The 25,811-nt window shown below is 41.6% G+C and overlaps 1 protein-coding gene across 2 annotated transcripts in view; it reads right to left on the reverse strand.

Annotated features, from left to right (window-relative positions):
* The window catches only part of UNC5D (unc-5 netrin receptor D), a 571,167-nt gene that overhangs the window by 116,268 nt on the left and 429,088 nt on the right, over positions 1-25,811 (reverse strand). Inside the window, exons 8-9 of one of the 2 annotated variants that reach the window (XM_067470686.1) lie at positions 16,131-16,163; positions 4,122-4,307 (exon numbers count right to left, since the gene is read on the reverse strand). In XM_067470686.1, coding sequence (XP_067326787.1) covers positions 4,122-4,307; positions 16,131-16,163 — 219 coding nt within the window. The remainder of the gene's footprint in view (positions 1-4,121; positions 4,308-16,130; positions 16,164-25,811) is intronic. The other variant, XM_067470687.1, reaches the window with a different exon arrangement.

Raw genomic sequence — 25,811 nt, forward strand, 5'->3', positions numbered from 1 at the left:
GCACGAACAATTGGAATATTTGACAGTTTGAATTTGCTTTGGTTTCTCAAGTAAGGTGAACCTATCATGAGGTTTCAATAGCAGAAATGGAGCCCCCGGTAGTGTAATGGGTTAAACCCTTGTGCCAGCAGGACTGAAGACTGACAGATCGCAGGTTCGAATCTGGGGACAGCATGGATAAGCTCCCTCTGTCAGCTCTAGCTCCCCATGCTGGGACACGAGAAAAGCCTCCCACAAGGATGGTAAAAACATCAAAACATCTGAGCATCCCCGGGACAATGTCCTTGCAGACAGTCAATTCTCTCACACCAGAAGCAACTTGCAGTGTGCTGGTACGGCTGTACCAGGAGCTCCTACTTCATTTTTGTCAGGTTTTACAATGTATTGTAATGTTGAGTCATGCACTGCTAATGGGCTTCTTTTACAAATGCTGAGTCATGCATTAACTGTATATAGGGAATCATTTGGGGAATGTGTTCTGGCCTGGTCCAGGCGATTGTGAATGATGTAATCCTGGGTCTAAGTTAATGAGTTGGGAATCAATCAGAGATTACTATGTGTAATTGTATAGAATTGTATATAAGGAAGTCGTGTACAGTGTATATTTCTCCTTGTGCTGTGATGTTGTTTGTCGAAGGCTATATGTAATTAAAGAACCTGTCTGCAAAGACAAGATATAACTGTGTGCTGTGGTAAATCTGTAATATAATCTAGACTGGGGGAAAGGCAATGGTAAAACTGACAATGGCCGGGCATGTGCTCAAGTGTCTGTAAAAGGTTCCAGCGTGGCTGCAGGCCGTGGAAGCAGTTGACTGAAAATACTGTGCAAGAAGAAGCTACTGGAAAGCGCTGAAGTTGTGCAATTGATCTGCTGCTGAATTGTGAATTTAATCTCAACAATTTTCTTTATATTGAGTGTTTGCATGTATTCCAAGGTTCCATGCATTTTGCAATAAGGTGGTTTCCTTTGCTCTGCAATTATAGCCAATCACCCGTCAATCATCATTATGTTCTTTAGTTCTGCCCCTTTCCCCAGGGCTCTGGGAGGGAAAAGAAAGACTTCAGGCAGTCTTTCAGTTTTGGAAGCCCAGTTACAGGACGTGAGCTTTCCCCACCTGCAGAGAAGCTTTGTTTCTCACAACATTTGGGGGAACAGCCCTAAAGCTTCTAAGGAAAACAGTTTTACAGCACAACCCTTGTTGGGGTTAAAGACACAGATCCACATCATTCGTGGAGAAAATCCAAAAGGACTGCAGCTGAAAAATCTACAAGGTCTTAGCTGGTAGGTCTACTCAGGTAACCAGAAGCATTTGGAGCCGGGAGTAGGGCTCACACCAGCAGAGCCTAGAAAACAGATTGCCCGGGAGGGGTCAAAAAGGGTTTTCCTTGTTAAAGAAAGAAATAGTTCTCCAAGCAAGGTGCCCACCAGTTGATTCAAAGCCTTGAAGCATTTGTTTAATTTGTTGAAGATTAAAGAAGTATTTAATTTGTTTGTTGAAGACTTAAGCAATAACAAAGGACTTTGTTAAACTTTTCAAGTTTCTAAAGACTTTGTATAGGAAAATCCTTAGGGCCTCTCAGTCGAGGCACCCCAGCTTCCTGCTGGGCACAAAAAGCACGTCCTGTTCAAAAGCCAATTGCTATAGGCCCAGTGCATGCCAGCACATGCAGTTTCTCAAGTCGTTCCTCACACGACAAAAATAATGAGCTCCCTCTGTCAGCTCTAGCTCCCTATGCTGAGTCCAACACTCAAACCACCCCATCACTGCTTCACCATAGTTTTTAATATTTATTTATTTATCGTATCATTAGCAAACTGAAGGTACAGTTGTAATGTATTTAAAAAGCACAAAGTTAGCAAAACTTTGCATTCTATTAAATGTCCTTTGACCAGTAGCTGGCCACTTGGAGTGTCTCTGGTGTTGCTATAAGAAGGTCCTCCATTGTGCATGTGGCAGGGCTCAGGTTGCATTGTAATAGGCATCTGTGGTTTGCTCTTCTCCACAGTTGCATGTCATGAACTCCACTTTGTGGCCCCATTTCTTGAGGTTGGCTCTGCATCTTGTGGTGCCAGAGCACAGTCTGTTCAGTGTCTTCCAAATCACCCAATCTTCTGTGTGCCTAGGAGTGAGTCTCTCATTCAGTGTCAGCCATGGTTTGAGGTGTCACGTTTTAGCCTGCCACTTTTGGACTCTTGATTACTGAGGTGTTCCTGTGAGTATCTCTGTAAATCTTAGAAAACTATTTCTTGATATTAGGCATAGCTGATACACAGTAAATGGGACAGAGATGTCACTGCCTTGGTCCTTTCATTATTGGCTGCTACTTCCCAGCGGATTTCAGGCAGTGTAATACCGGCTAAACAGTGTAATTTCTCCAGTGGTGTTGGTCATAGACATCCTGTGATAATAGTTTTTAATAAAGGCTTAGCAATAGAAGAGGACCTCAGTTTGCTGCAATAAATATTCATAGTTCTCAAAAGATATAGAAGCTCCTATTTTCTTTCTCTCACATATCTTGAAGAAGTATTTTAAATACCATATATACTCGAGTATTAGCCGACAAGAATATAAGCTGGGGCACCTAATTTGACCACAAAAAACTGGGAAAACGTATTGACTTAAGTATAAACTGAGGGTGAGAAATGGAGTCGCTACAGGGCAATTTCAAAATAAAAATAGATACCAATAAAATTACATTAATTGTAGGCTACTTTTTAAATACTTACATAAAACTATAATTTAAGACTGCCCAACTCAGATTAAACCATTATTCTAACCTTCTTCAATGTAAATGTGCTTACGCATCCTTCCAATAATAATAAAGAGAGTAAAATAATAAATGTAATAATAAAAATAAAGCAAAATAATGAAAATGTAATAACAACATTAATAATAGAATAAAATAATAAATGTAATAATAACAATAATAAAGTAGCGTGGTCCCAGTGGTCACTGGCGCACTGGGTGCCGTGCCAAAAGATCTCAGCCGGCATTTGGAAACAATAAATATCAACAAAATCATGATCTGTCAACTGCAAAAGGCCACCTGACTTGGATCTGTGCACATCATTTGAAAATACATCACACAGTCCTAGACGCTTGGGAAGTGTTCGACTTGTGATTTTGCGATACGACATCCAGCATATAGATCTCGTTTGCTGTGGCATACTGTGCTTTTGTGTCAGTAAAATAATAATAGTAATAATAATAATAATAATAATAATAATGATTTTGTCATGTCAGGAGAGACTTGAGAAGCTGCAAGTCGCTTCTGGTGTGAGAGAATTGGCCGTCTGCAAGGACGTTGCCCAGGGGACGCCTGGATGATTTGATGTTTTATCATCCTTGTGGGAGGCTTCTCTCATGTCCCCGCATGAGGAGCTGGAGCTGGTAGAGGGAGCTCATCCGCCTCTCCCTGGATTTGAACCTGCGACCTGTCGGTCTTCAGTCCTGCCGGCACAGGGGTTTAACCCACTGTGCCACCGGGGACTCCAATAATAATAATAATAATAATAATAATAATACTAGAGCAAAATAATGGAAATGTAATAGTAATAGTAATAATAGAGTAAAGTAATAAATGCAATAATAACAATAATAAATAGAGTAAAATAGTAATAATAACAACAATAATAAAGTAAAATAATAAATGTAATAATAATAATACTACTAATAATAATAATAACAGAGTAACATAATATTTATTTTATTTATTTGGTATGCTTGTATACCGCTAATATCTCAGCCTGTGCGGCGACTCGAGTATAAGCCAAGGGAGACTTTTTCAGCCTAAAAAAGGGCTGAGAAATAGGCTTATACTCAAGTATATACAGTAATACTTGTTAAAAGATCACAACAGAGCACTCAGTCCACAAAATGAAGCATAGTAACACATGACAAAGGGACATATAGCATGACAAAGGGACATATAGCAATATTCTTATGTTTAGAATGATGCTGTCCATTTTTTCTCTGTGCCTTCACACTGACAGAACTGGTGATGTGTGGCTTGAGGCCATAGTGATATTACATGTCTCGTGAAGGACACAAACATGCTGAAGCAACTCATACATCCCAACAATATCCCATCAATAAGCAGCAATTGGAATTGTTACAAACCTTGTCTGGCAGTTTTGAAGTTAAATGTCTGGAAGCCTCCTGTAAGAGCCGACGAGTCAATCACATCCACACCGTACTCGCTCTGGCTCCGTCTGTAGAGAGTCACACCAATGACAATGACCGCTACGGTGATGACCGCGGCACCCAGGCCTGAGTATAAGGCAATGTCTGTTGCGTTCTCAATGTCTGCAAAGATTGAAAGTGTGGCACCAACTAAGCAACGGCTTCCTTCTCAATAGTAAAACACATATTTATTAATTAATTAAAAGTAGACATGGACTTCAGAAGTTCAGCTTTACATCCAAACACAGAAATTCCTTCTCGAGGTTTTGCTTTTTGGTAGGCTTTACTCGGGAAACACTGTTGAAGTTGTTTGCAATTTATAATGTAGATTTCAAAGTATGTATGTATGTTTAAAATGCAGCAGCTATGTGCCGAGTGTAATATATTCCTGTGTGGAAAGAGTTAAATGAACCATGGAGGGAATGGCATTCCTAGAGAGGTCATAAATCAAGTGTATCTAACAAATGGACGCAGTGTCGTACATCTTATGTCACTCTGGAATGCAAGAGGTGTGGACTAGTACTGATAATAGTGTGTTCGCAATGTTATGATCGGATGGTAAAGAAGCAAGTTTACGATGTGTTGAGTGTTAAGTAGGTTCTAATACAGTGGTTCTCAACCTGGGGTCCCCAGATGTTTTTGCACTTTAGTTCCCAGAAAACCTAACAGCTAGTAAACTGGCTGGGATTTCTGGGAGTTGTAGGCCAAAAATATCTGAGGACCCCAGGTTGAGAACCACTGTTCTAATGTATATAGCTGTAAAATAAAGTAATTTATAACCTGGCTGTGATTGATCTGTTCCTGCCTTGCTGTGCTGGCGATGCCACTGACAAACACATCCTGTGCAACCATTGGACTGGTCACTATTTGCACTCCATAATCGATATGGTGATGGATAGAGACAAGTATGGAAAAATTGCACATATTTACAGTATGCATAGAAAGAATGGGGGACACCTCACTCGGCAGCAGTACATGTGAAAAAGATCTTGGGGTCCCCGCGGACAACAAGTTAAACATGAGCCAACAATATGATGCGGCAGCAAAAAAAGCCAATGGGATTTTGGCCTGCATCAATAGGAGCATAGTGTCTAGATCCAGGGAAGTCATGCTATCCTTCTATTCTGCCTTGGTCAGACCACACCTGGAATATTGTTTCCAGTTCTGGACACCACAACTGAAGGGAGATGTTGACAAGCTGGAATGTGTCCAGAGGAGGGCGACTAAAATGATCAAGGGTCTGAAGAACAAGCCCTATGAGGAGCGGCTTAAAGAGCTGGGCATGTTTAGCATGCAAAAAAGAAGGCTGAGAGGAGAAAGGATGAGGGCCATGGATAAATATGTGAGGGAAAGTCATAGGGAGGAGGGAGCAAGCTTGTTTTCTGCTGCCCTGGAGACTAGGACATGGAACAATGGCTCCCAACAACAGGAAAGGAGATTCCACCTGAACATTAGGAAGAACTTCCTATCTGTGAGAGCTGTTCAGCAGTGGAACTCTCTGCCCCAGTATGTAGTAGGGGGTCCGTCTTTGGAGGCTTTTAAACAGAGGCTGGACAGCCATCTGTCGGGTGCTTTGAATGTGATTTTCCTGCTTCTTGGCAAAATGGGGTTGGATTGGATAGTCCACAAGGTCTCTTCCAACTCTATGATTCTAAGAGCTGATAACATCGACTCTGCAACTCACCTCCTAGGGATATCAGGCATGACCCAACATTGGCAGTCTTTAGGAGGAGCCTGAAAACGTGGCTGTTCCAGTGTGCCTTCCCGGAATAAGGAAATAATTCCCAGCAAAATGTCCTCAGAATGCACTTTAACTATTCATTGGATTGCGCTCCCCTCACTTCTTTTAAAACCCTCCTACCAGATTTATCCTAACTTGCCCAAGGTTTATTTTTTTAATTTTTAAAATATTACATTTGGCCCGGCCATAAGTTTTTAAATCCTTGTGTGTTAATGTTTATATGTGATTTATATTAATTGTTTTGCTTTTGTTTATTGCTTTCTTGTTTTATTGATGTGCTGTTGTGCTTGGCCTCATGTAAGCCGCTCCGAGTCCCTTGGGGTGATGGTTGCGGGGTATAAATAAAGTTGTTGTTATATTATTATTATTATTATTATTATTGTTATTGTTGTTGTTATTATTATTATTATTATTATTATTATTATTACTAACAGAAGTAAAGGTTCAAGGCTGGGTGCAATCCTAAAATGTGCTCACAATTGGCACCATTGCAAGAAGATGTACAATAGGGAATACATTGGGTTGTTGTAGGCTTTTTCGGGCTATATGGCCATGTTCTAGAGGCATTTTCTCCTGACGTTTCACCTGCATCTATAGCAAGCATTCTCAGAGGTAGTGAGGTCTGTTGGAACTAGGAAAAAGGGGTTTATATATCTGTGGAATGACCAGGGTGGGACAAAGGACTCTTGTCTGTTGGAGCTAGGTGTGAATGTTTCAACTGACTACCTTGATTAGCATTTGATTGCCTGGCAGTGCTTGGAGCAATCTTTTGTTGAGAGGTGATTAGATGTCCTTGTTTAATCTTAGAAAAACAAATTAACAAACAAAATCTACATTTCTTTTCTTTTTGCAAAAGAGGAATTATCTTCTACCAAAAATGTTAGGGGTTAATCTTAGAAACGATAATATTTAGATAGAAAATGGTGCAAAGATCCAGGAAAAAACCCAATATCACGGAGGTCGTGAAATTTCGTTTTCCGTTTAAAACTCTCCAGACAGAAAAGAGGCATTAATCTTTGTCAGCGGGACCAATTAGGTAATGGAACGGTGAAGGCTTGTTGCAACATTTCCAGGACTATGCTACTTTAGCAAATCTGCAGGGATTCTCAACCATTTCTCAACCATTTTTCCTCATAATTTAAAACTGAGACATGAAACTATTCATATATGTCAAGAAACAGAAACATTTCGGTATATAACACACTCTTGTCTTCATGCATTTATTCTTTGCATACAAAAGATATCACAGGCCATGGCATCCAAACTCTGCAATGCCCTGCTAAAAGGTTGGTGTTAAATGATGATGACCTTGCTTACTTTTCTAAGAAAAATCAAAATATTCATATTTGCACAGACATTTACCGTATATACTCGAGTATAAGCCGACCCGAATATAAGGTGAGGAACCTAATTTTACCACAAAACACTGGGAAAACTTATTGACTTGAGCATAAGCCGAGGGTGGGAAATGCAGCAGCAACTGATAATTTTCAAAATAAAAATAGATACCAATAAAATTCCATTAATGGAGGCATTAGTAGGTTAAATGTTTTTGAATATTTACCATGGCTAGCTCTGTAAGTAAAGTAGGGTCAACGGATATGATATGGTATCAACAATAACATAATAATAATAATAATAATAATAATAATAATAATGTATTTCAAAAGGTAAAGGTAGTCCCCTGACATTAAGTCCAGTCATGTCTGACTCTGGGGTGTGGTGCTCATCTCCATTTCTAAGCCAAAGAGCCAGCGTTGTCCATAGACACCTCCAAGGTCATGTGGCCGGCATGACTGCATGGAGCATCGTTACCTTCCCGCCGCAGCAGTACCTACTGATCTACTCACATTTGCATGTTTTCGAACTGCTAGGTTGGCAGAAGCTAGGGCTGACAGCGGAAGCTCAGGCCGCTCCCCGGAATCGAACCTGCGACCTTTCGATCAACAAGCTCAGCAGCTCAGTGCTTTAACCCATAAAATTAATATAAAACTGATAAAAATAGAAGGTGTGTATGCAGCTAAATATATTTTGACCAAGAATGTGCAACAGAAACAGCATTGTCTGTTGCCTCCAACAATTCCTCCTCTGTACATGAGGCAGGTCACAATGGACAACATACTGTGCTGTCGTGCGCTGGGCCTATAGCAGTTGGCTTTTGAACAGGACGTGCTCTTGGTGCCCAGCGGGAAGCCAGGGTGTTGATCTAAGAAGTATTTGATTGTTTGTTGAAGACTTAAGCAATAATAAAGGACTTTGTTAAACCTTTCAAGCTTCTAAAGACTGTGTATAGGAAAATCCTTAGGGCCTCTCAGTTGAGGCACCCCGGCTTCCCGCTGGGCACAAAGAGCATGTCCTGTTCAAAAGCCAACTGCTATAGGCCCAGCGTGTGACAGCACAATACTGTTTAGCTAGTAATGCACCACCTGACATCTGCCGGGAAGTAGCAACCAATAGTGAAAGGACCAAGACAGTGACATCTTCAGCCCATCCACTGTTCGGATATCAGCCATCACGCCAATGACTTAAATCAAGAAATAGTTTTCTAAGATCTACAGAGATACTTACAGGAACACCTCAGCAAGCAAGAGTCCAAAAGTGGCAGGCTCAAACCCAGAACCTCAATCTGTGGCTGATGCCAATTGAGAGACACACTCCTGGGCACACAGAAGACTGGGCAACTTGGAAGGCGCTGAACAGACTTCATTCTGGCACCACGAGATGCAGAGCCAACCTTAAGAAATGGGGCCACAAAGTGGAGTCCACGACATGCAAGTGTGGAGAAGAGCAAACCACAGACCACTACTATAATGCAACCTGAGCCCTGCCACACGCGCAATGGAGGACCTTCTTAAAGCAACACCAGAGGCACTCCAAGTGGCCAGCTACTGGTTAAAGGGCATTTAATATAATGCTAAGTTTTACAACTTTGTGCTCTTTAAATACATTATAGCTGTACCCTCAGTTTGCTACTGATATGATAAATAAATACCGGGAGTTCCAGTAGATCAGATGATGCTTATTTAATTCTATTTCTACTCCCTGGGAATATACAAAAGTATATTATGACAATGATAACGTCACCTTTGCAACTTTTTTTTTTAAAAAAAATCCAAATTTGGTAGCAGGCCACTAAATATTGGCAGTAAAACGTCACACTGACAGTGGCACAAATGTAATTGTCAAAATAATCACAACACCTGATAGACGCTAATATGTAAATTATTTTAGGTAATCTTTCCAAGCTGCTCAAGACTATTATTTGGGGTGACGTTACATTTAAATGCACCTCCTGGTGCTATGAAAAACATTGATTGGAAGTGTATTTTTATGGTAATGGAGTCACCGTTAACCATGATTAATGTTTATAGAAGCACAGGAAAGTAATTTAAAATGTGTTGAAACACAAAACGAATTTTTGTTTTCAAAAAAGGATCGGGAATTTGAAGTGATTAAATCAGAACAAAGTTTGCACGGCAAATGTTATTTCAACTTCACAATCATGTTTCTCAGTCTCTGTTTCTGTTCACCCCATCCCTTGCTTGGAGTCTCCGGTGGTGCAATGGGTGCTGTAAGGACTGATGCCCGACAGGTCACAGGTTCAAATCCAGGGAGAGCATGGATGAGCTTCCTCTGTTAGCTCTAGCTCCATATGTGGGGACATGACAGTAGCCTCCCACAAGGATGGTAAAACATCAAAAACATCTGGGTGTCCCCTGGGCAATGTCCTTACATGTGACGGTGCGACTGGCGCCACTTGTATGTAAATGTATAGTTGAATTGTTTGGTTATCTACAATGTTGTTTTGCATCGGTTGAATTGCTCCCCCAGCTCAATTGTTTGGCTCCACCCCATCCTAGGGGTCAATGACCGAAATAAATGATTTGATTTGATAGGGAAGAGGGCAGTGCTTTCTTTTTCATTCCACCATCAGACAGCTCAACAGATGGACGTGAGAAAGGCTTGGCTCTAAGTCAAGTCATTTCTTACCACCAGTTCTTAAGTTTATACTCTTAAGATTCATACTTCATGCCCAGCTCACCTGGACGACATTGAGGAATATTAAGTGCCTTCAAACCAGTCCTTTGGCATCAAGAGGAAGACTTTGTGCCTTCAATATAGGTCATTGGACTGGGGTTGTGAATGTTCCGACTTCACAGCCATTGAGATAGAGGGAACTTGGAAGCTACTCAGCTGGAAAATTCCTTGGACCCAAAGACAACCAGAGACTGTAATGTATATTTTCTTTACCCCTTTTGGAACATCACGTTTAATGCCTTAGAAAGATAACGCTTTGTGAACAATAAAGCCTATTTCGAGTTATCTATAGTGTCTTGATCCTTGGGAGTTCCAGTTCTCTAAAGGAATGCAAGAAGCAATCCCCTGGGGAAAAGATGTCACGTCCATGTTTCTTTCACTAAGAACTATAGCCCCCAGGCAGCAACGGCATATTACAGATGGCCAATTCTCTCACACCAGAAGCGACTTGTAGTTTCTCAAGTCGCTTCTAACAGAAACAAAAAAACCCATCCCTTTTAAACCCGTGTGCCAGCACGACTGAAGACCGATAAGTTCAAATCTGGGGAGAGCGTGGATGAGCTCCCTCTGTCAGCTCCCGCTCCCCATGCGGGGACATGAGAGTAGCCTCCCACAAGGATGGTAAAAGCATCAAAACATCTGGGCGTCCCCTAGGCAACGTCCTTGCAGATGGTCAATTCTCACACCAGAAGCGACTTGCAGTTTCTCAAGTTGCTCCTGACACACAAAAGAAGAAACTGAAATTTACTGCTCAATCAAGAATTTCTCTACCCCGACTGTGAACAAGACCTACATCCAAGAAATGCAATTCCAAACTTAAGAGAATTATATATAAGTCTATTTAGTGCAATTGCTTGTTTCTCAATTATCTTAATAATTGCCTTTGATTTTACATCAATGATGATGCATGTGCTCTTAAACCTGGTGCCCATTTCACTCAATAGTAAGCAACAAGCTGTATTTATATAACTTGTCTTTGATCTCACCGCTCCAAATAAATAGTTTAATTCTCTAAAGAACTAAAAGTACTAATATCGACCGGAGTGGTTTGGCTGACTCCTCTTTAAGGATGCAGCCATCATTATGCTGGAGATGAGAAGATAAACAAAGCACAACACTTGCTCAAACAATTGTGGGTGCTTCGAGCTTACCAAGTATATTAGTGTTGAGCAAGTGGAAATGTTTCCAAACAACGAAGTTAATAAAGAAATATTTCAACATTCTCTGGAATCAAGAGCATTTCAGTGCAATTACTCCGAATGGTTACCCATGAGACACATTCTGCATACTGGAATTGCTCCTGTCCAAGTGGGAAATTGTGGAAGCTGAGTACAGAAGAACCTAGAGAACTGCATTTCTCCTCTATTGTTCCCCAGTGCCTCAAAAATCCCTCCAATGGTTCAGGAAGCATTTCTGCTATATCCCTCCCAAACCAGTCCCAGAATATTTATAATCCATGAGTTCCCATATTAAACAACAGAAAGTTAAATGAAATTAACAAAATCTGGCTACGAGTATTTTTAAAAACTCTAAAATTAGGATAGTAAATAAAGAGCAACACTAAAAAAAAAACAAACCAGGGGAATTCCAGACAATAATCTATCAGAACCAGCTAACACCTCCAAGCAAAGGACCCCCAGGCAGCAATCAGCCAGGCTTCACAGCTACAAGGCAATTCACTGCTCACCATGGAGGCTAATTGCAGCATTTGCACTTGCCTCAAGCAGACAAGAGTTCTTTCTCCCACCCTAGACCTTCCACAGATATATAAACCTCACTTTTGCCTTATTTCCAACAGACCTCACAACCTCTGGGAATGTCTGCCATAGATGTGGAAAAACATCAGGAAATAATGCTTTAATATGGCCATGCAGCCTGGAAGACTCACAGCAACCCTTAAATCAAATTACTTCCTGCTCATTCCTGTTCCAAACAAAAGTTGTGCTGGTATGGCTGTACCAGAAGCTCCAGCTTTATTTGCTTTGTATTAAATGTTTGCTTGCAGTCCAAGGTTTCAGGGACTCTGCAGATAGGTGGCTTCTTTGGTTGCAGTCGTTTGGCAAGTCACCTGTCCATCATCGTTAAGTTTGGTTCCTCCCCTTGCTCAGGGCAATTGGGAAGGGAAGTGAGCCATTTTTAGTTAGTCTCAGCAAAGAAAGCTAATGTACAGGACATGTGCGAGCTTCCCCTGTACAAAAGCTTCAACCCTTAAGACTTTCCAGGGGAAAACAGTCTTAAGAGTCTCCAAAGATTTAGAGGAAAACAGCCCTAAAGACCAAAGAACTCCAGCTGGAGAATATCTAAACCTTTACTGGTAGGTCCACTCGGTGCTTCGAGACGCAGTTCGACTCGGTAGCGGAGCCCACATCAGTAAGGGTTAGATTACTGTCAGCCTGGGAGAAGTTAAAAAGGGGATTTTCCTTTAAAGTAAAGAAGAAGTTATTGAAGACAGTTGCCTGTCCTTCGAGGGCAAGATTAGGAAGCTACCAGTTTCATAAAAGCCTGGAAGCATTTGTTTAGCTTTATTGAAGACAAGAGAAGTTTCTGTTTGATTGTTCATTAATAAAGGACTTTGTTATACTTCACAAGCCATCTAAAGATCATTTGTGGTGGAAAACCTCTGAGAACTTCTCCTTGGGCCCCCTTGCTTCCCGCTGGGCAAAGGTTGAACATCCTGTTCTAAAGGAAATTCTTTACAGGCCCAGAGCGCGACAGAACAAAAGTCCTCTCCTTGGCCCAAATTAGCCCAAAGGGCTTGGAAAAGTAATGAAAACAGTTCCAAGCTCTTAAGAGGACCTCTGGGTTATATTGGTGGGTATGAAACATTGCTGGGAGCTTCACTTTGTCACATATGCATACTATTTCATTATGTTTATCAAGGTTAGACAACATGGTCATATCTGGGGGACATTTCCATCCTCCACTGGAACTTTCCAAGCCATATCCAAGTCCCTGATGCCCCTCATAACAAAACAAAGCAAACACTGGTGTCAGAATGTCTAGCTATTTCAATAAAAGCATAATTAGATATTTAAAATTCCAGCCCCCTAACCCAGGGCTGAAAAAAAAAAACCTTAAGAAAGAAAGGTTAGCGACCAAATGATTCTTCTAGTGTGGGACCATTACTAGGTAGGCACTATTTATTAGTGACGTGCATTTGGGTAAAAGCTTGTCCCATTTCATTTCCGGGTTTTCGTTGTGGGGCCCAATCCGTTTTCGGTAAGCCTCATGAAATTGGAAGGGTTGTGCTATCACATGCTGAGCCTGTAGCAATTGTCTATTAACGGGACGCGGTCTCTATATGCCCAGCGGGACGCCCAGGGTGCCTCGGCTGAGAGGCCCTATGGATTTCCCTATACAAAGTCTTTAGAAGCTTAGAAAGTTTAACAAGGTTCTTTATTAATGCTTAAATCTTCAACAAATCAATCAAATACTTTAAAACTCTGGAAAACTGATAGTTTTCTTAATCTGCCCACAAGGGACAGGCAACTTGCTTCAAGAACTGTTTCATTCTTCTATAAAGGAAATCCTTGACCCTTCCCTGGGCAATCTGTTCTTAGGCTGGCGTGGGGCCCTACTCCCAGTTCCAATTTGCTTTATGGGTAACCCGAGTAGACCTTACTGGCCAAGACTTTGTAGATTTTCCAGTTTGTGTCCTTTACCTTCCAGCAAAGCTGGCTGTATTTCTTAGTAAAGCTGTGGAACTGCTTTTCCCTGAAGTTTGTGAGAAACGAAGCTTTCTACAGGTGGGAGAATCTCACACGTCCTGTTGGAAAGGCTTCTCCATGATAACTGAGCTAAAGGTCCCTTTTCCCTCCAAAACCCTGGGGAAAGGGGTGGATCTAAAGGCTGCAACAATGATTGACAGGTTGCTGGCTCTATAACTGCAATCTGGAGGAAGCTACCAAATTGCAAAGTGCAAAGCCTTCAGGAATTCATGCAAACAAGCAAAGAAAGAAAAAAAGAAACCTCTGGCACAGCTGTTTTTTACTCTTTCGTTTTGGGGGTCGAATACAGGCCCATTATGGGGGGGGGGTTCCCACCCGCTAGCTCCCCATTCTGAGATGCTTGACTGCCTGGCAGTCACTGACAGGCATTTGTGTGTGTGTGGGCACTACACTTCTTCTATTCTCCCTCCCTCCCTCGAGCCCACAATGTCCCGCATTCACTCATGGGAGTCATGGTCAGGCAACCCCACATCTGGACCTCAGCAAGCATGCTTTATCAGGATGGAAGGAACCACTATCCCTCCCTCCTTTCCACTCAGAGAATGTGGCAGGCAGTGGGGCATGTGTCAACTGCAGGCAGGCACTGACAGGCGCATGCAAGCTTTCCAGGCCTGCCTGCAAACCCCACATCAAACACACACTCTCCCTGGAAAGTGTGTGTATATGTGGCGGGGCACAGGCAGGCCTGGAAAGAGCACTCATGTCTTTCAGTGCCTGCCTGCAGCCGACTGCCTGCACAGTCACACATCCTATTACACGCACATGCCCGGAAAGGAAGGAGCGGCGGTGGTTCCTTCCTCTCTGATGCCGAGGCCCAGATGTGGGGCTGCCTGGCCTTGATTCCCACAAGTGAATGCGGTGCATTGTGGGTGTGAGGGAGTGAGGGAGGAGGAGAAATAGAAGCACACAAAGCATGAAATATCAGCTCCACTTGAAAGCATGCTTTCATATTGAGCTAATTTTCGTGTGGGGAGGGGGCTTCCCGTTTCATGCTTCCAAATAAACGGAAGACACGAAAAAAAATGGAAGAAACTTTAAGAACGAATTTTGCACACATGTCTACTATTTCTCCTATTTCTCACTTACTCATTCTTCCCACTCCCCAATAAGAATGTGCCACAAATGCCTCTAGAACGTGGGCATATAGCCCGGAAAAATCTACAGCAACCCAGTGATTCCAGCCATGAAAGCCTTCGACAATACATTACCACTAATCCGTTATGAAATATCTAGCCTTGGATTGCATCCATCTGTTATTAACATAAATTTTGGTCTAAAATCCCCTCTGATCTTGGGAAAAAAGCAGGGTCATGTCTGGCTAGTACCTGCACTGGGATTGTGGCACAGCTGGCTGGGAGTCAGCTGCATTAAGATCACTACTGACCAAAAGGTCATGAGTTCGAAGCCAGCCCGGGTCGGAGTGAGCTTCTGACAAATTTGTGTAGCTTGCTGTCAACCTTTGCAGCCCAAAAGACAGTTGCATCTGTCAAGTAGGAAATTTAGGCACCGCTTATTCGGGAAGGCTAATTTACAATGCCATAAAACTCTTTAGCAAGCATGCAAAGAATGAGGAAGTCCATTACAAATGGACGGTGAGGTGAAAGCTCCCCTGGTGGCCAGAATACCCTCATAATAAAGCTGGAATGTTAAATAGCCTCTGACCGTCTGTCTATATATGTTGTGTGTCTATGGCATTGAATGTTTGCCATTATATGTACATTGTAATCCGCCCTGAGTCTCCTGCAGGGTGAGAAGGGCGGAATATAAATACCGTAAATAATAATAATAATAATAATAATAATAATAATAATAAAGACTATCAAAAATGCTAAGGGGAAGACATCCCAAATATAGGCATCCCAAATATTCAGATAAACTGGCATAACCATCTTGGAGTATCCCTTGCCTTTAAAAAAATACATGCAATCTTTGTCCATGGATGACTTGAAGCCACATACATGTACACCCATCCTCCAAGTGTGAGTTAATAAAATGTGAATCCATAAATGAGAAGAAATCTCACCCTTTTTTACTTAATATCCCATTTCATCATGCCTTCACACACTCACTGAGTACTAACATAGGAGGGATAACACTCTCTATTTTTACCTTCGGATAACAATTAAGCTACTAATTTAATTCCTTGACTTTGTGCATTCAGTGAAAAGTCTGCACATGTTTATGTCCAGAATTTCAGACAATGGAAAAAGTGGAATAAAGACAATGAAATACATTGAAGCTGAAGACGGAGCTAGCAAACCCCGTCCAGCTCTTGTCTTTGCACAAACAGTGAACACATGAATGGCACGTCTATGAAAGGGCTTGCATTTGCTGCCTACTCAGCAATCTATTTTTAGTTAATTTATATTTAGCTAAAATAATGTGTTTTTTATATAAAAAGGAAACCTTTGTCAAAGGAAATATAAGAAAAAAACTTACTTTGGGGTTTTATTTCATGAAGAGGCTTTCTATCTAAAAGGGGGAAGAGGAAATGGAAGCATGGAAAAGAGAGAAAAAGAGAGAGAGAGAAAGATGCACTTAATAAACACATAAGGAATGCATCTATTTCCGAGATCACTTTCGGTCCAGCTTTATGAATGAAACATTTTCTCATACGCTGTTGACAAAATCTATTTTTGGGAATTTCTCCCTCTTCCCTTTATAAAGATATGCTCTAGTTCCTTCCACACTAAGAAATAAAATACCAGAGTTTGATTTCCTTTTGTTTGGTTCACAGAATTCCAACATAATTCAAACAGAATGCACATTCTCTGTATTCTCAGATATAAGAAGAGCAGAATAGAAGGAGTATAATTCAAATGGATACTGGGTGTTTTTGAGTTTGGAGTCAACTGGAAGTGCCGTGCCCCATTAAGACCCTCACTGTTTACCTCTACTTTTTACTTAGAGGGATTAATATTTTATGTACAGTTTCAGGGGGGTCAGTCTAGACAGCCTCTTTGCATTTGGAGCCTCTATCCCTCTGACTATTTAAGAATCCCCTTCGGGGCAGAGACTCAGACAATGAACTTCTGGTTCTTGGAAGAGTCAGCCTTTTTGTGATTGGAAGGTTAAGACAGAGGAGGACCGGAAGGTCTACAAAATAGCCTGTCCAGTCAGAGCTGTTTTCAAGTCCAGTGAGAGCTAAATTCTGAGACAATCTTAGAGACAGCTGAACACCATACAAGAAAGAGACAACAAGAAGACATAAAGATTAAAGAGCCTAACTTCGGCTAGAACTGTGCTTATCTTTCAAAGACTTTAGTAAAGATAAAGGTTTTCCCCTCACATGAAATCCAGTTGTGCCCCACTCTGGGGTGTGGTGCTCATCTCCATTTCTAAGCCGAAGAACCGGCGTTGCCCGTAGACACCTCCAAGGTCATGTGGCCGACATGACTGCTTGGAGCCCATTACCTTCCCCCTATTGATCTACTCACATTTGCATGTTTTTGAACTGCTAGGTTGGCAGAAGCTGGGGCTGACAGCGGAAGCTCACACCGCTTCCCCAGATTCAAACCTGTGACCTTTCGGTCAACAAGCTCAGCAGCTCAGCTCTTTAACCCACTGCGCCACCAGGGGCTCCTTTCAAAGACTTTACCTCTCCTCATAAAAACTTTGTAGTGAGGAGAAGAGAAAGTCTAAAATGCTTGTCAGTTAATAAATTCTTTTTTGATTAAACTATATGGTCTCCGATCTGTTCCATGCATAGCCAGTTCACCTTCCAAGTAGTTAAGAGAGCATGGGGGCAGAACAGGTAATATTATTAGTCCTAAAAGCAAGTTCCTAAGCCAAAGTCCCAAAATATTTAGCAGCATATCCTCAATCTTTCTCAATTTGGCGCCACCGGAACTCCCGGTGGCACAGTGGGTTAAAGCACTGAGTTAAGGCATTAGACTTAAGAAACCATTTCTTCTGGGGTCCTTTCCCCCAATATCCTTCAACTAGACTTGGGTTAAGGCATCAGACTTAAGAAACCACTTCTTCTGGGGTCCTCTCCCCTAATATCCTTCAACTAGACTTGGGTTAAGGCATCAGACTTAAGAAACCACTTCTTCTGGGTTCCTCTCCCCTAATATCCTTCAACTAGACTTGGGTTAAGGCATCAGACTTAAGAAACCACTTCTTCTGTGGTCCTTTCCCCTAATATCCTTCAACTAGACTTGGGTTAAGGCATCAGAGTTGAAAAACCACTTCTTCTGGGGTTTTTCTCTGTAATATCCTTCAACTAGGTTTGGGTTAAGGCATCAGACTTCAACTAGTCCTGGGTTAAGGCATCAGACAGTTAGAAGTTTTTGGAATCCTTTCTGTCAGAGTGTTGACGTTTGCCAGCAGAAGGATTGCCAGATCAGCAGACACTGAGTGCAAAATAAGGACTCTGCAGTCTTTCAGTTACAAAAGAAACTAAGTTTTACTAAGTACATCCAAGACACGTCTTAACACAGCGAGCTACAAACAGGAACTAGTGGAAAACCGAAAGTCTCTGAACATCTGCTTATCTCTCTTCTCTCTGGCTGAGACGGGGGACTCCCTTCTGTTCCCAGCCAGAACATACATTATCTCATTTCTCTCAAGGTTACTTAATCACAGCCTCATGGACATTCTGCACAGTAATTTCTAATACACATTAAACTCCATCTTGAAATTACATAGAAGCACATTTAAAACACACATATATCTAAATTAATCCTGACACTTTCTCCTAATATCCTTCAGTGAGACCTTGGGATGAATTAAATTCCCCCTGTGGGGGACTCAACCGAGTCAGGTTCTTTCCTCCCTTCAGTAAACCATCCCAATATTTAAACAAACACCCCCCAAATGTCCTTTCACTACACCCTCCAAATGCATGCCGACCCTCACTTCCCTAGCAAAATAGTAAAAAAAAAAAAGGAGCAAAAGATATTAAACAAAGAAAAATAAATGAAATTGCCAAAGGAAAAGATTGGAATTTTGAAGACCAAAAGCAAGTGGAGTGATCCTAAGAGCAGCAAAGGCACTGAGATAGAACACTATCTAACAGCCTCACAGCAAAAGCCATGCAGGTGAGCGGCTGCTTCTCTGCACCCCAAAAGAAACAGAAAACAGTCATTTCTGGCAGCTGAGTGGTCTGTTGTGGATGGAAAAAATGGCGGGGCGCCCATGTCATTATGACTTGCCAAAACAACCAAAGCCTGTCTTGAAAAACGTATCCGTGCACAGTCCTACTGGCTAGGTAGCATTACTCGGCATTCCCCGAGTAAGGTCAAAATCATGGAAAACAATGTCGTGTCAAACTGGTTTTGACCAAGCATGTTAGGGAAAGAAAATGCTACTTAATGACAGAATTGGTTCAAATCCACTTTGTTCTGATGAAAAGAAAGACAATAACAAGCTGTGCCTGCAAACACACAAAATGGGGGGAAAACACTCAGAAATTACTTTACTGAAGCACTACACTCTGCTTCCTTCATAACTCCCTAAGGGGAGGGGATTGGAGCTGGAATGGAACATATTGCAAGATGATGTGGGGGAGAAAAGCAGCCTAGTCAGTATAATTGCTACTAGCTGAGGAAGCAAAAATAAGAATGAACAGAATGCTCTGCTGCAAACACATTGTGTGATCCACAGAGGAGTAAAAGCACCACTGAGAGAGTGGGAGAGAAATTGCTTTAGTACTTCAAGTGATTGCACTAGCAGAAATGTAAATTTGGGCTCCCGATAAAATGCACAATCTTATGAAAACTTATGAAAAAAATGTAAGAAGGCGGCACTGACACCAGTTTCATTCTTGTTCTCTTTCCACCAATACTCAACCATAAATATCTTTTTTAGATGTATCTGAAGGGGCCCTGAAGCTAGTGTTGGTGTTCAGCCTGTGATTGTGTTTCAGGGTCAGTGTGCTTTGGATGTGGGGAATGATGTTCAAGATGGCAATGGTTTGGTCAGTGATAATGATGCAGAGAATGACATAGAGACACCTGTTGAAAGTGTAGTTTCCCATGAGAATGTTCCTACAGTGTATAGGGATGATGGTTTACTCCCTGAATTGCTCCCAGAGAGTTCCCAGGATTTGGGGCTTGAAAACAACTCGGCACCTACAGAAACTAATGAGCATATAGATAAGCAGACGGAAATTACTGTATATACTCGAGTATAAGCCTAATTTTTCAGCCCCCTTTTTTAGGCTGAAAAAGCTCCCCTCGGCTTATACTTGAGTCAAGGTTTTTTTATTATTTTACTCTGTTATTAGTATTATTGTTAGTATATTCGTTTTATTTCATGTATTATTTTACTCTCTTTCTTATTACATTTACAATATTTTACCATATTATTACATTTATTATTTTACACTATTTATGATTGTTATTACATTTATTATTTTACTTTATTATTGCATTTATTATTTTACTCTATTATTGCATTTATTATTGCATTTCCATTATTTTACTTTATTATTATTATTACATTAATTATTTTACTCTTTTTATTATTGTTGGAAGGATATGTAAGGACATTTATATTGAAGAAGGTTAGAATAATGATTTAATCAGAGTTGGACGGTCTTATCTCAAATTACAGTTTTATGTAAATATTCAAAAACATTTCACCTCCTGATGCCTCAATTAATGTAATTTTATTGGTATCTATTTTTATTTTGAAATTTACCAGTAGTGGCTGCATTTCCCACCCTTGGCTTATACTTGAGCCAATATGTTTTCTCAGTTTTTTGTGGTAAAATTAGGTGCCTCAGCTTATATTTGGGTCGGCTTATACTTGAGTATATACGGTAGTCAAAACAGACAGGCCGAGCAATGCCTTCGGTGTTCTGCCAGGCTCCAACAGAAAAAGATATGGGCTGCTCAAGAAAAGTGAAACCAATTCCTGAGTACTTGGAAAAGCTTAAATGTTCCAAACATGGAAAATATAGCCAGATGAAGCATCGTTTAGAATCCTGCTAAGTACTTGTCCTCGTCTTATGGAAGCCTTGCTTGGAAGACTCATGCTTAAGGATTTCTTGTTTCCTGGTTTGGTTTTTTGTCTCTTGTGATTACCTGTTCATGCTTTGGATCAATGTTTCCTGGTTCTTTGGATTTTGTTAGAGAGTTGTGGACTTTGTTTTTGGACATTGCTGAACTCTATCTTGGACTAATTTGTTCCTGCTTATATTTTTACCTAATTGGATTTACCTATTCCTTTAAAGTGTGTGTGTGTGTATTTTTACTTTGCTGATTTTACTAATCTTCAATAAAAGAATTGTTTTCCCTATTCAACGTGTGGTGTTTTAAAGTCAGGGGGTTATTCCTGTCCTGGAGTGCAACAGCTGGTGAACTCTATCCAACGTGGGACCAAACAGATGCAAAGGTAGGTTAGTCAACGTGTCAGATTGCATCAGAGTGGAGCCCCCAGTGGCGCAGTGGGTTACACCCCTGTGCCGGCAGGACTGAAGAACAACAGGTCACAGGTTCAAATCCGGGGAGAGGCGGATGAGCTCCCTCTATCAGCTCCAGCTCCTCATGCGGGGACATGAGGGAAGCCTCCCATAAGGATGATAAAAACATCAAATCATCCAGGCATCCCCTGGGCAACGTCCTTTCAGATGGCCAATTCTCTCATACCGGAAGAGACTTGCAGTTTCTCAAGTCGCTCCTGACACGATAATTTTTTTGCATCAGAATGCTTTTGAAATGGAAGGGTGACAGTTTTGTCCAAGTTAGATGTTTAAAACATATGGATTCTGTTTAGGTCCTTCCCCAAATGTTCCACTTTGGGAGAGAGTACTTACATATGGTTTCAGGTGTTCATAAGTCTATCTCAGTCTCAGATATATAGGAAATCAGGGCTGTGTCCACCTCCATCATTTGTCTTCCAATATTCCAGCAGTTTTATTTTCTCATGAAAACTTCTTTCCTTCCATCTCAGGTCTCACCGGAATTTCTTTAGATGCTATTTTTTGAAAGTGCCATAATACTGCAAGATGCTGAAGGCAGAAGCACTTGTTTATCTTTTGCTGTCCTTCCTATGTACTCCTGTTTGTTTAGTTTTGCTTTTCTACTACATCTCTCTTCATTACTCTCAGCAGCCTCTCTAGCTACACATACCTCCTGATCTGAAAAAGCCCTGTGGCAGGAGCTGCACTCTGATGCCTTCCTTTGGGCTATAAGCGATATTTAGGAAGTGGTGAAGAATGTTGGCTGTCACAGAGATACTTGCACAATGAAAAATGGCACATTCACACACATTTCTCAGCCACTTTATAAGCACAGTAAACACAAGAATCAAGAATCCTGTTCATGACTATTTCTCTGGTTTTCTTTCTCCTTTCATAGAATCATAGAATCAGAGTTGGAAGAGACCTCATGGGCCATCCAGTCCAACCCCCTGCCAAGAAGCAGGAATATTGCATTCAAATCACCCCTGACAAATGGCCATCCAGCCTCTGCTTAAAAGCTTCCAAAGAAGGAGCCTCCACCACGCTCCGGGGCAGAGAGTTCCACTGCTGAACGGCTCTCACAGTCAGGAAGTTCTTCCTAATGTTCAGATGGAATCTCCTCTCTTGTAGTTTGAAGCCATTGTTCCGCGTCCTAGTCTCCAAGGAAGCAGAAAACAAGCTTGCTCCCTCCTCCCTGTGGCTTCCTCTCACATATTTATACATGGCTATCATATCTCCTCTCAGCCTTCTCTTCTTCAGGCTAAACATGCCCAGTTCCCTAAGCCGCTCCTCATAGGGCTTGTTCTCCAGACCCTTGATCATTTTAGTCGCCCTCCTCTGGACACATTCCAGCTTGTCAATATCTCTCTTGAATTGTGGTGCCCAGAATTGGACACAATATTCCAGATGTGGTCTAACCAAAGCAGAATAGAGGGGTAGCATTACTTCCTTAGATCTAGACACTATGCTCCTATTGATGCAGGCCAAAATCCCATTGGCTTTTTTTGCCGCCACATCACATTGTTGGCTCATGTTTAACTTGTTGTCCATGAGGACTCCAAGATCTTTTTCACACGTACTGCTCTCGAGCCAGGCATTGTCCCCCATTCTGTATCTTTGCATTTCGTTTTTCCTGCCAAAGTGGAGTATCTTGCATTTGTCACTGTTGAACTTCATTTTGTTAGTTTTGGCCCATCTCTCTAATCTGTCAAGATCGTTTTGAATTCTGCTCCTGTCCTCTGGAGTATTGGCTATCCCTCCCAATTTGGTGTCGTCTGCAAACTTGATGATCATGCCTTCTAACCCTTCATCTCATTAATAAAGATGTTGAACAGGACCGGGCCCAGGACGGAACCCTGCAGCACTCAATTCTTTTAGAACCATTTCTGTTGAACTGGTTGAAGACAGTCGAAAAAATGGGACAAAACCTTAAGTCCAGCACTATTTCTTGTAACTTGCTTACACATGTGCAGAAGATTGGCTTATTTATTTATTTAAAACATTTATATTCTGCCTGAAGAGGACACAACATCCAAACATTCAATGCCAGGACATGAATTCATTTTTTTTTTTTTTGGTCATGTCAGGAGTGACTTGAGAAACTGCAAGTCGCTTCTGGAGTGAGAGAATTGGCCGTCTGCAAGGACGTTGCCCAGGGGACGCCTGGATGATTTTTTAAATGTTTTTATCATCCTTGTGGGAGGCTTCTCTCATGTCCCCGCCTGAGGAGCTGGAGCTGATAGAAGGAGCTCATCCGCCTCTCCCCGGATTCGAACCTGTGACCTATCAGTCTTCAGTCCTGCCAGCACAGGGTTTAACCCACTGCGCCACCGGGGACCCCATCGCGTCTGGTGGGGACGAGAGACAGGGCCTTCTCGGTGGTGGCCCCTCGGCTCTGGAACTCTCTCTCCCATTGGAGATTAGATCTGCCCCTTCCCTCTTGACTTTCAGAAAGCTGGTAAAGCTGGTAAAATCTTGGCTTTGGAATATAGCATTTGCAGAATGAGGATTGAGTCAATAACGGCTGTCCACACTGGCGGATGGTGATGAATTTGTGATGTTACTGGCTTTTGTAATTGTATGATATTGTATGATCTGTATTTTAATGCATTTTGTATTAATGTATTATGATGCTATTATGTTTACTCTGTTTACTCAGTAAACAAGCTTTCTCCCCCCTCCCTGTGGCTTCCTCTCACATATGTATACATGGCTATCATATCTCCTCTCATCCTTCTCTTCTTCAGGCTAAACATGCCCAGCTCCTTAAGCCGCTCCTCATAGGGCTTGTTCTCCAGACCCTTGATCATTTTAGCCGCCTTCTTCTGGACACATTCCAGCTTGCCAATATCTCTCTTGAATTGTGGTGCCCAGAATTGGACACAATATTCCAGGTGTGGTCTAACCAAAGCGCAATAGAGGGGTGGCATTACTTCCCTAGATCTAGACACTAGACTCCTATTGATGCAGGCCAAAATCCCATTGGCTTTTTTTGCCGCCACATTGTTGGCTCATGTTTAACTTGTTGTCCACGAGGACTCCAAGATCTTTTTCACACCTATTGCTCTCGAGCCAGGCATTGTCCCCCATTTCTGTATCTTTGCATTTCGTTTTTTCTGCCTAAGTGGAGTATCTTGCATTTGTCACTGTTGAACTTCATTTTGCTAGTTTTGGCCCATCTCTCTAATTTGTCAAGATCGTTTCGAATTCTTCTCCTGTCCTCTGGAGTCTTGGCTATCCCTCCCAATTTGGTGTCGTCTGCAAACTTGATGACCATACCTCCTAGCCCTTCATCTAATTCAGGACGGAACCCTGCGGCACTCCACTTGTCACTTCTTTCCAGGATAGTTTTAATAGTTTTAAGGAAAAGTGATTGGGATGCTTTAGGAATTTATTTCCTATATGAGCAGGTGGGCTAGCCTTGATATACTTTGAAGCATTTTCAGCTATGATTCTATGCTGTGTTGTAGCCATGCCAAGGACAGAGATCAACATAGAAATGCAGAGGTTTACTTAATGATTGCCTATGGTGAAGAGTTCATTTCATGCACAGCAGGATGATCAAGCAGAAACCAGCACGACAGATTCACAGGCACAGAACCCAATAGTTGTAGGCATTCCTGTACACCACTACTGATACTTTTAGTTCCACATGAACAAGTGCATTTTGGCTTGTAAAGTATTTTAAAATTATTTCCTGTCCAGTAAATTGACTGGCTCAAATAGGGAGTCATAGTATTCTACATACCTATGAGACATATGAACAAGTTTCTGGTTGCTATTCTGATTAGGTATACTTGAGAAAATTCATACTAACCATATTAATGAAATACATTTTGAAATCAATTTCGAATTGGGTTGTTGTAGGTTTTTTCGCCCATGGTCTAGAGGCATTCCCTCCTGAAGTTTCACCTGCATCTATAGCAAGCATCCTCAGAGGTAGTGAGGTCTGTTGGAACTAGGAAAAAGGGTTTATATATCTGTGGAATGACCAGGGTGGGACAAAGGACTCTTGTCTGCTGGAGCTAGGTGTGAATGTTTCAATTGACCACCTTGATTAGCATATAATGGCCTGACAGTGCCTAGAGCAAACTGTTGTTGAGAAGTGATTAGAATTTAGAATTCTACCTTTTGACATAATATGTATAGATATAGATCAGAGACCCTCAAACTTTTTAAACAGTGGGCCAGGTTACAATCCCACAAACTGTTGGAGGGCCGGATTATCATTTGAAAAACAAAATGAATGTATTCCTATGCACACTGCACATACCTTATTTGTAGTGCAAAAAGACACCTAAAAACAATACAATAATTAAAATGAAGAATAATTTTAACACATATAAACCTATTAGTGTTTCAATGGGAAACACTAATAGGTTTATATGTGTTAAAATTATTGCTTTTAGCTGATGAGATAGGATTGTTGTTGTGATTGTTGTTGTGGTTGTTGTTGTTGTTGTTGTGTGCTTTCACGTCGTTTCAGACTTAGGTTGATCCTGAGCAAGGGCCGGGTAAATGACCTTGGAGGGCTGCATCCAGCCCTCGGGCCTTAGTTTGAAGACCCCTGATATAGATATTAGGCATGTGCAAAAAATCAAAAGAGTCGGAAATCGTAAGAAAATCGGAAGGTTCTAAGTCGGAAGCCATATCCGAAGCATTTGTGTGGCACATGCCAAATATTTGAGAACTGAAACTTACTCCATACTTTT

The sequence above is a fragment of the Anolis sagrei genome, chromosome 7 (genome assembly GCF_037176765.1).
Source record: "Anolis sagrei isolate rAnoSag1 chromosome 7, rAnoSag1.mat, whole genome shotgun sequence".
Classification (NCBI taxonomy): Eukaryota; Metazoa; Chordata; class Lepidosauria; order Squamata; family Dactyloidae; genus Anolis; species Anolis sagrei.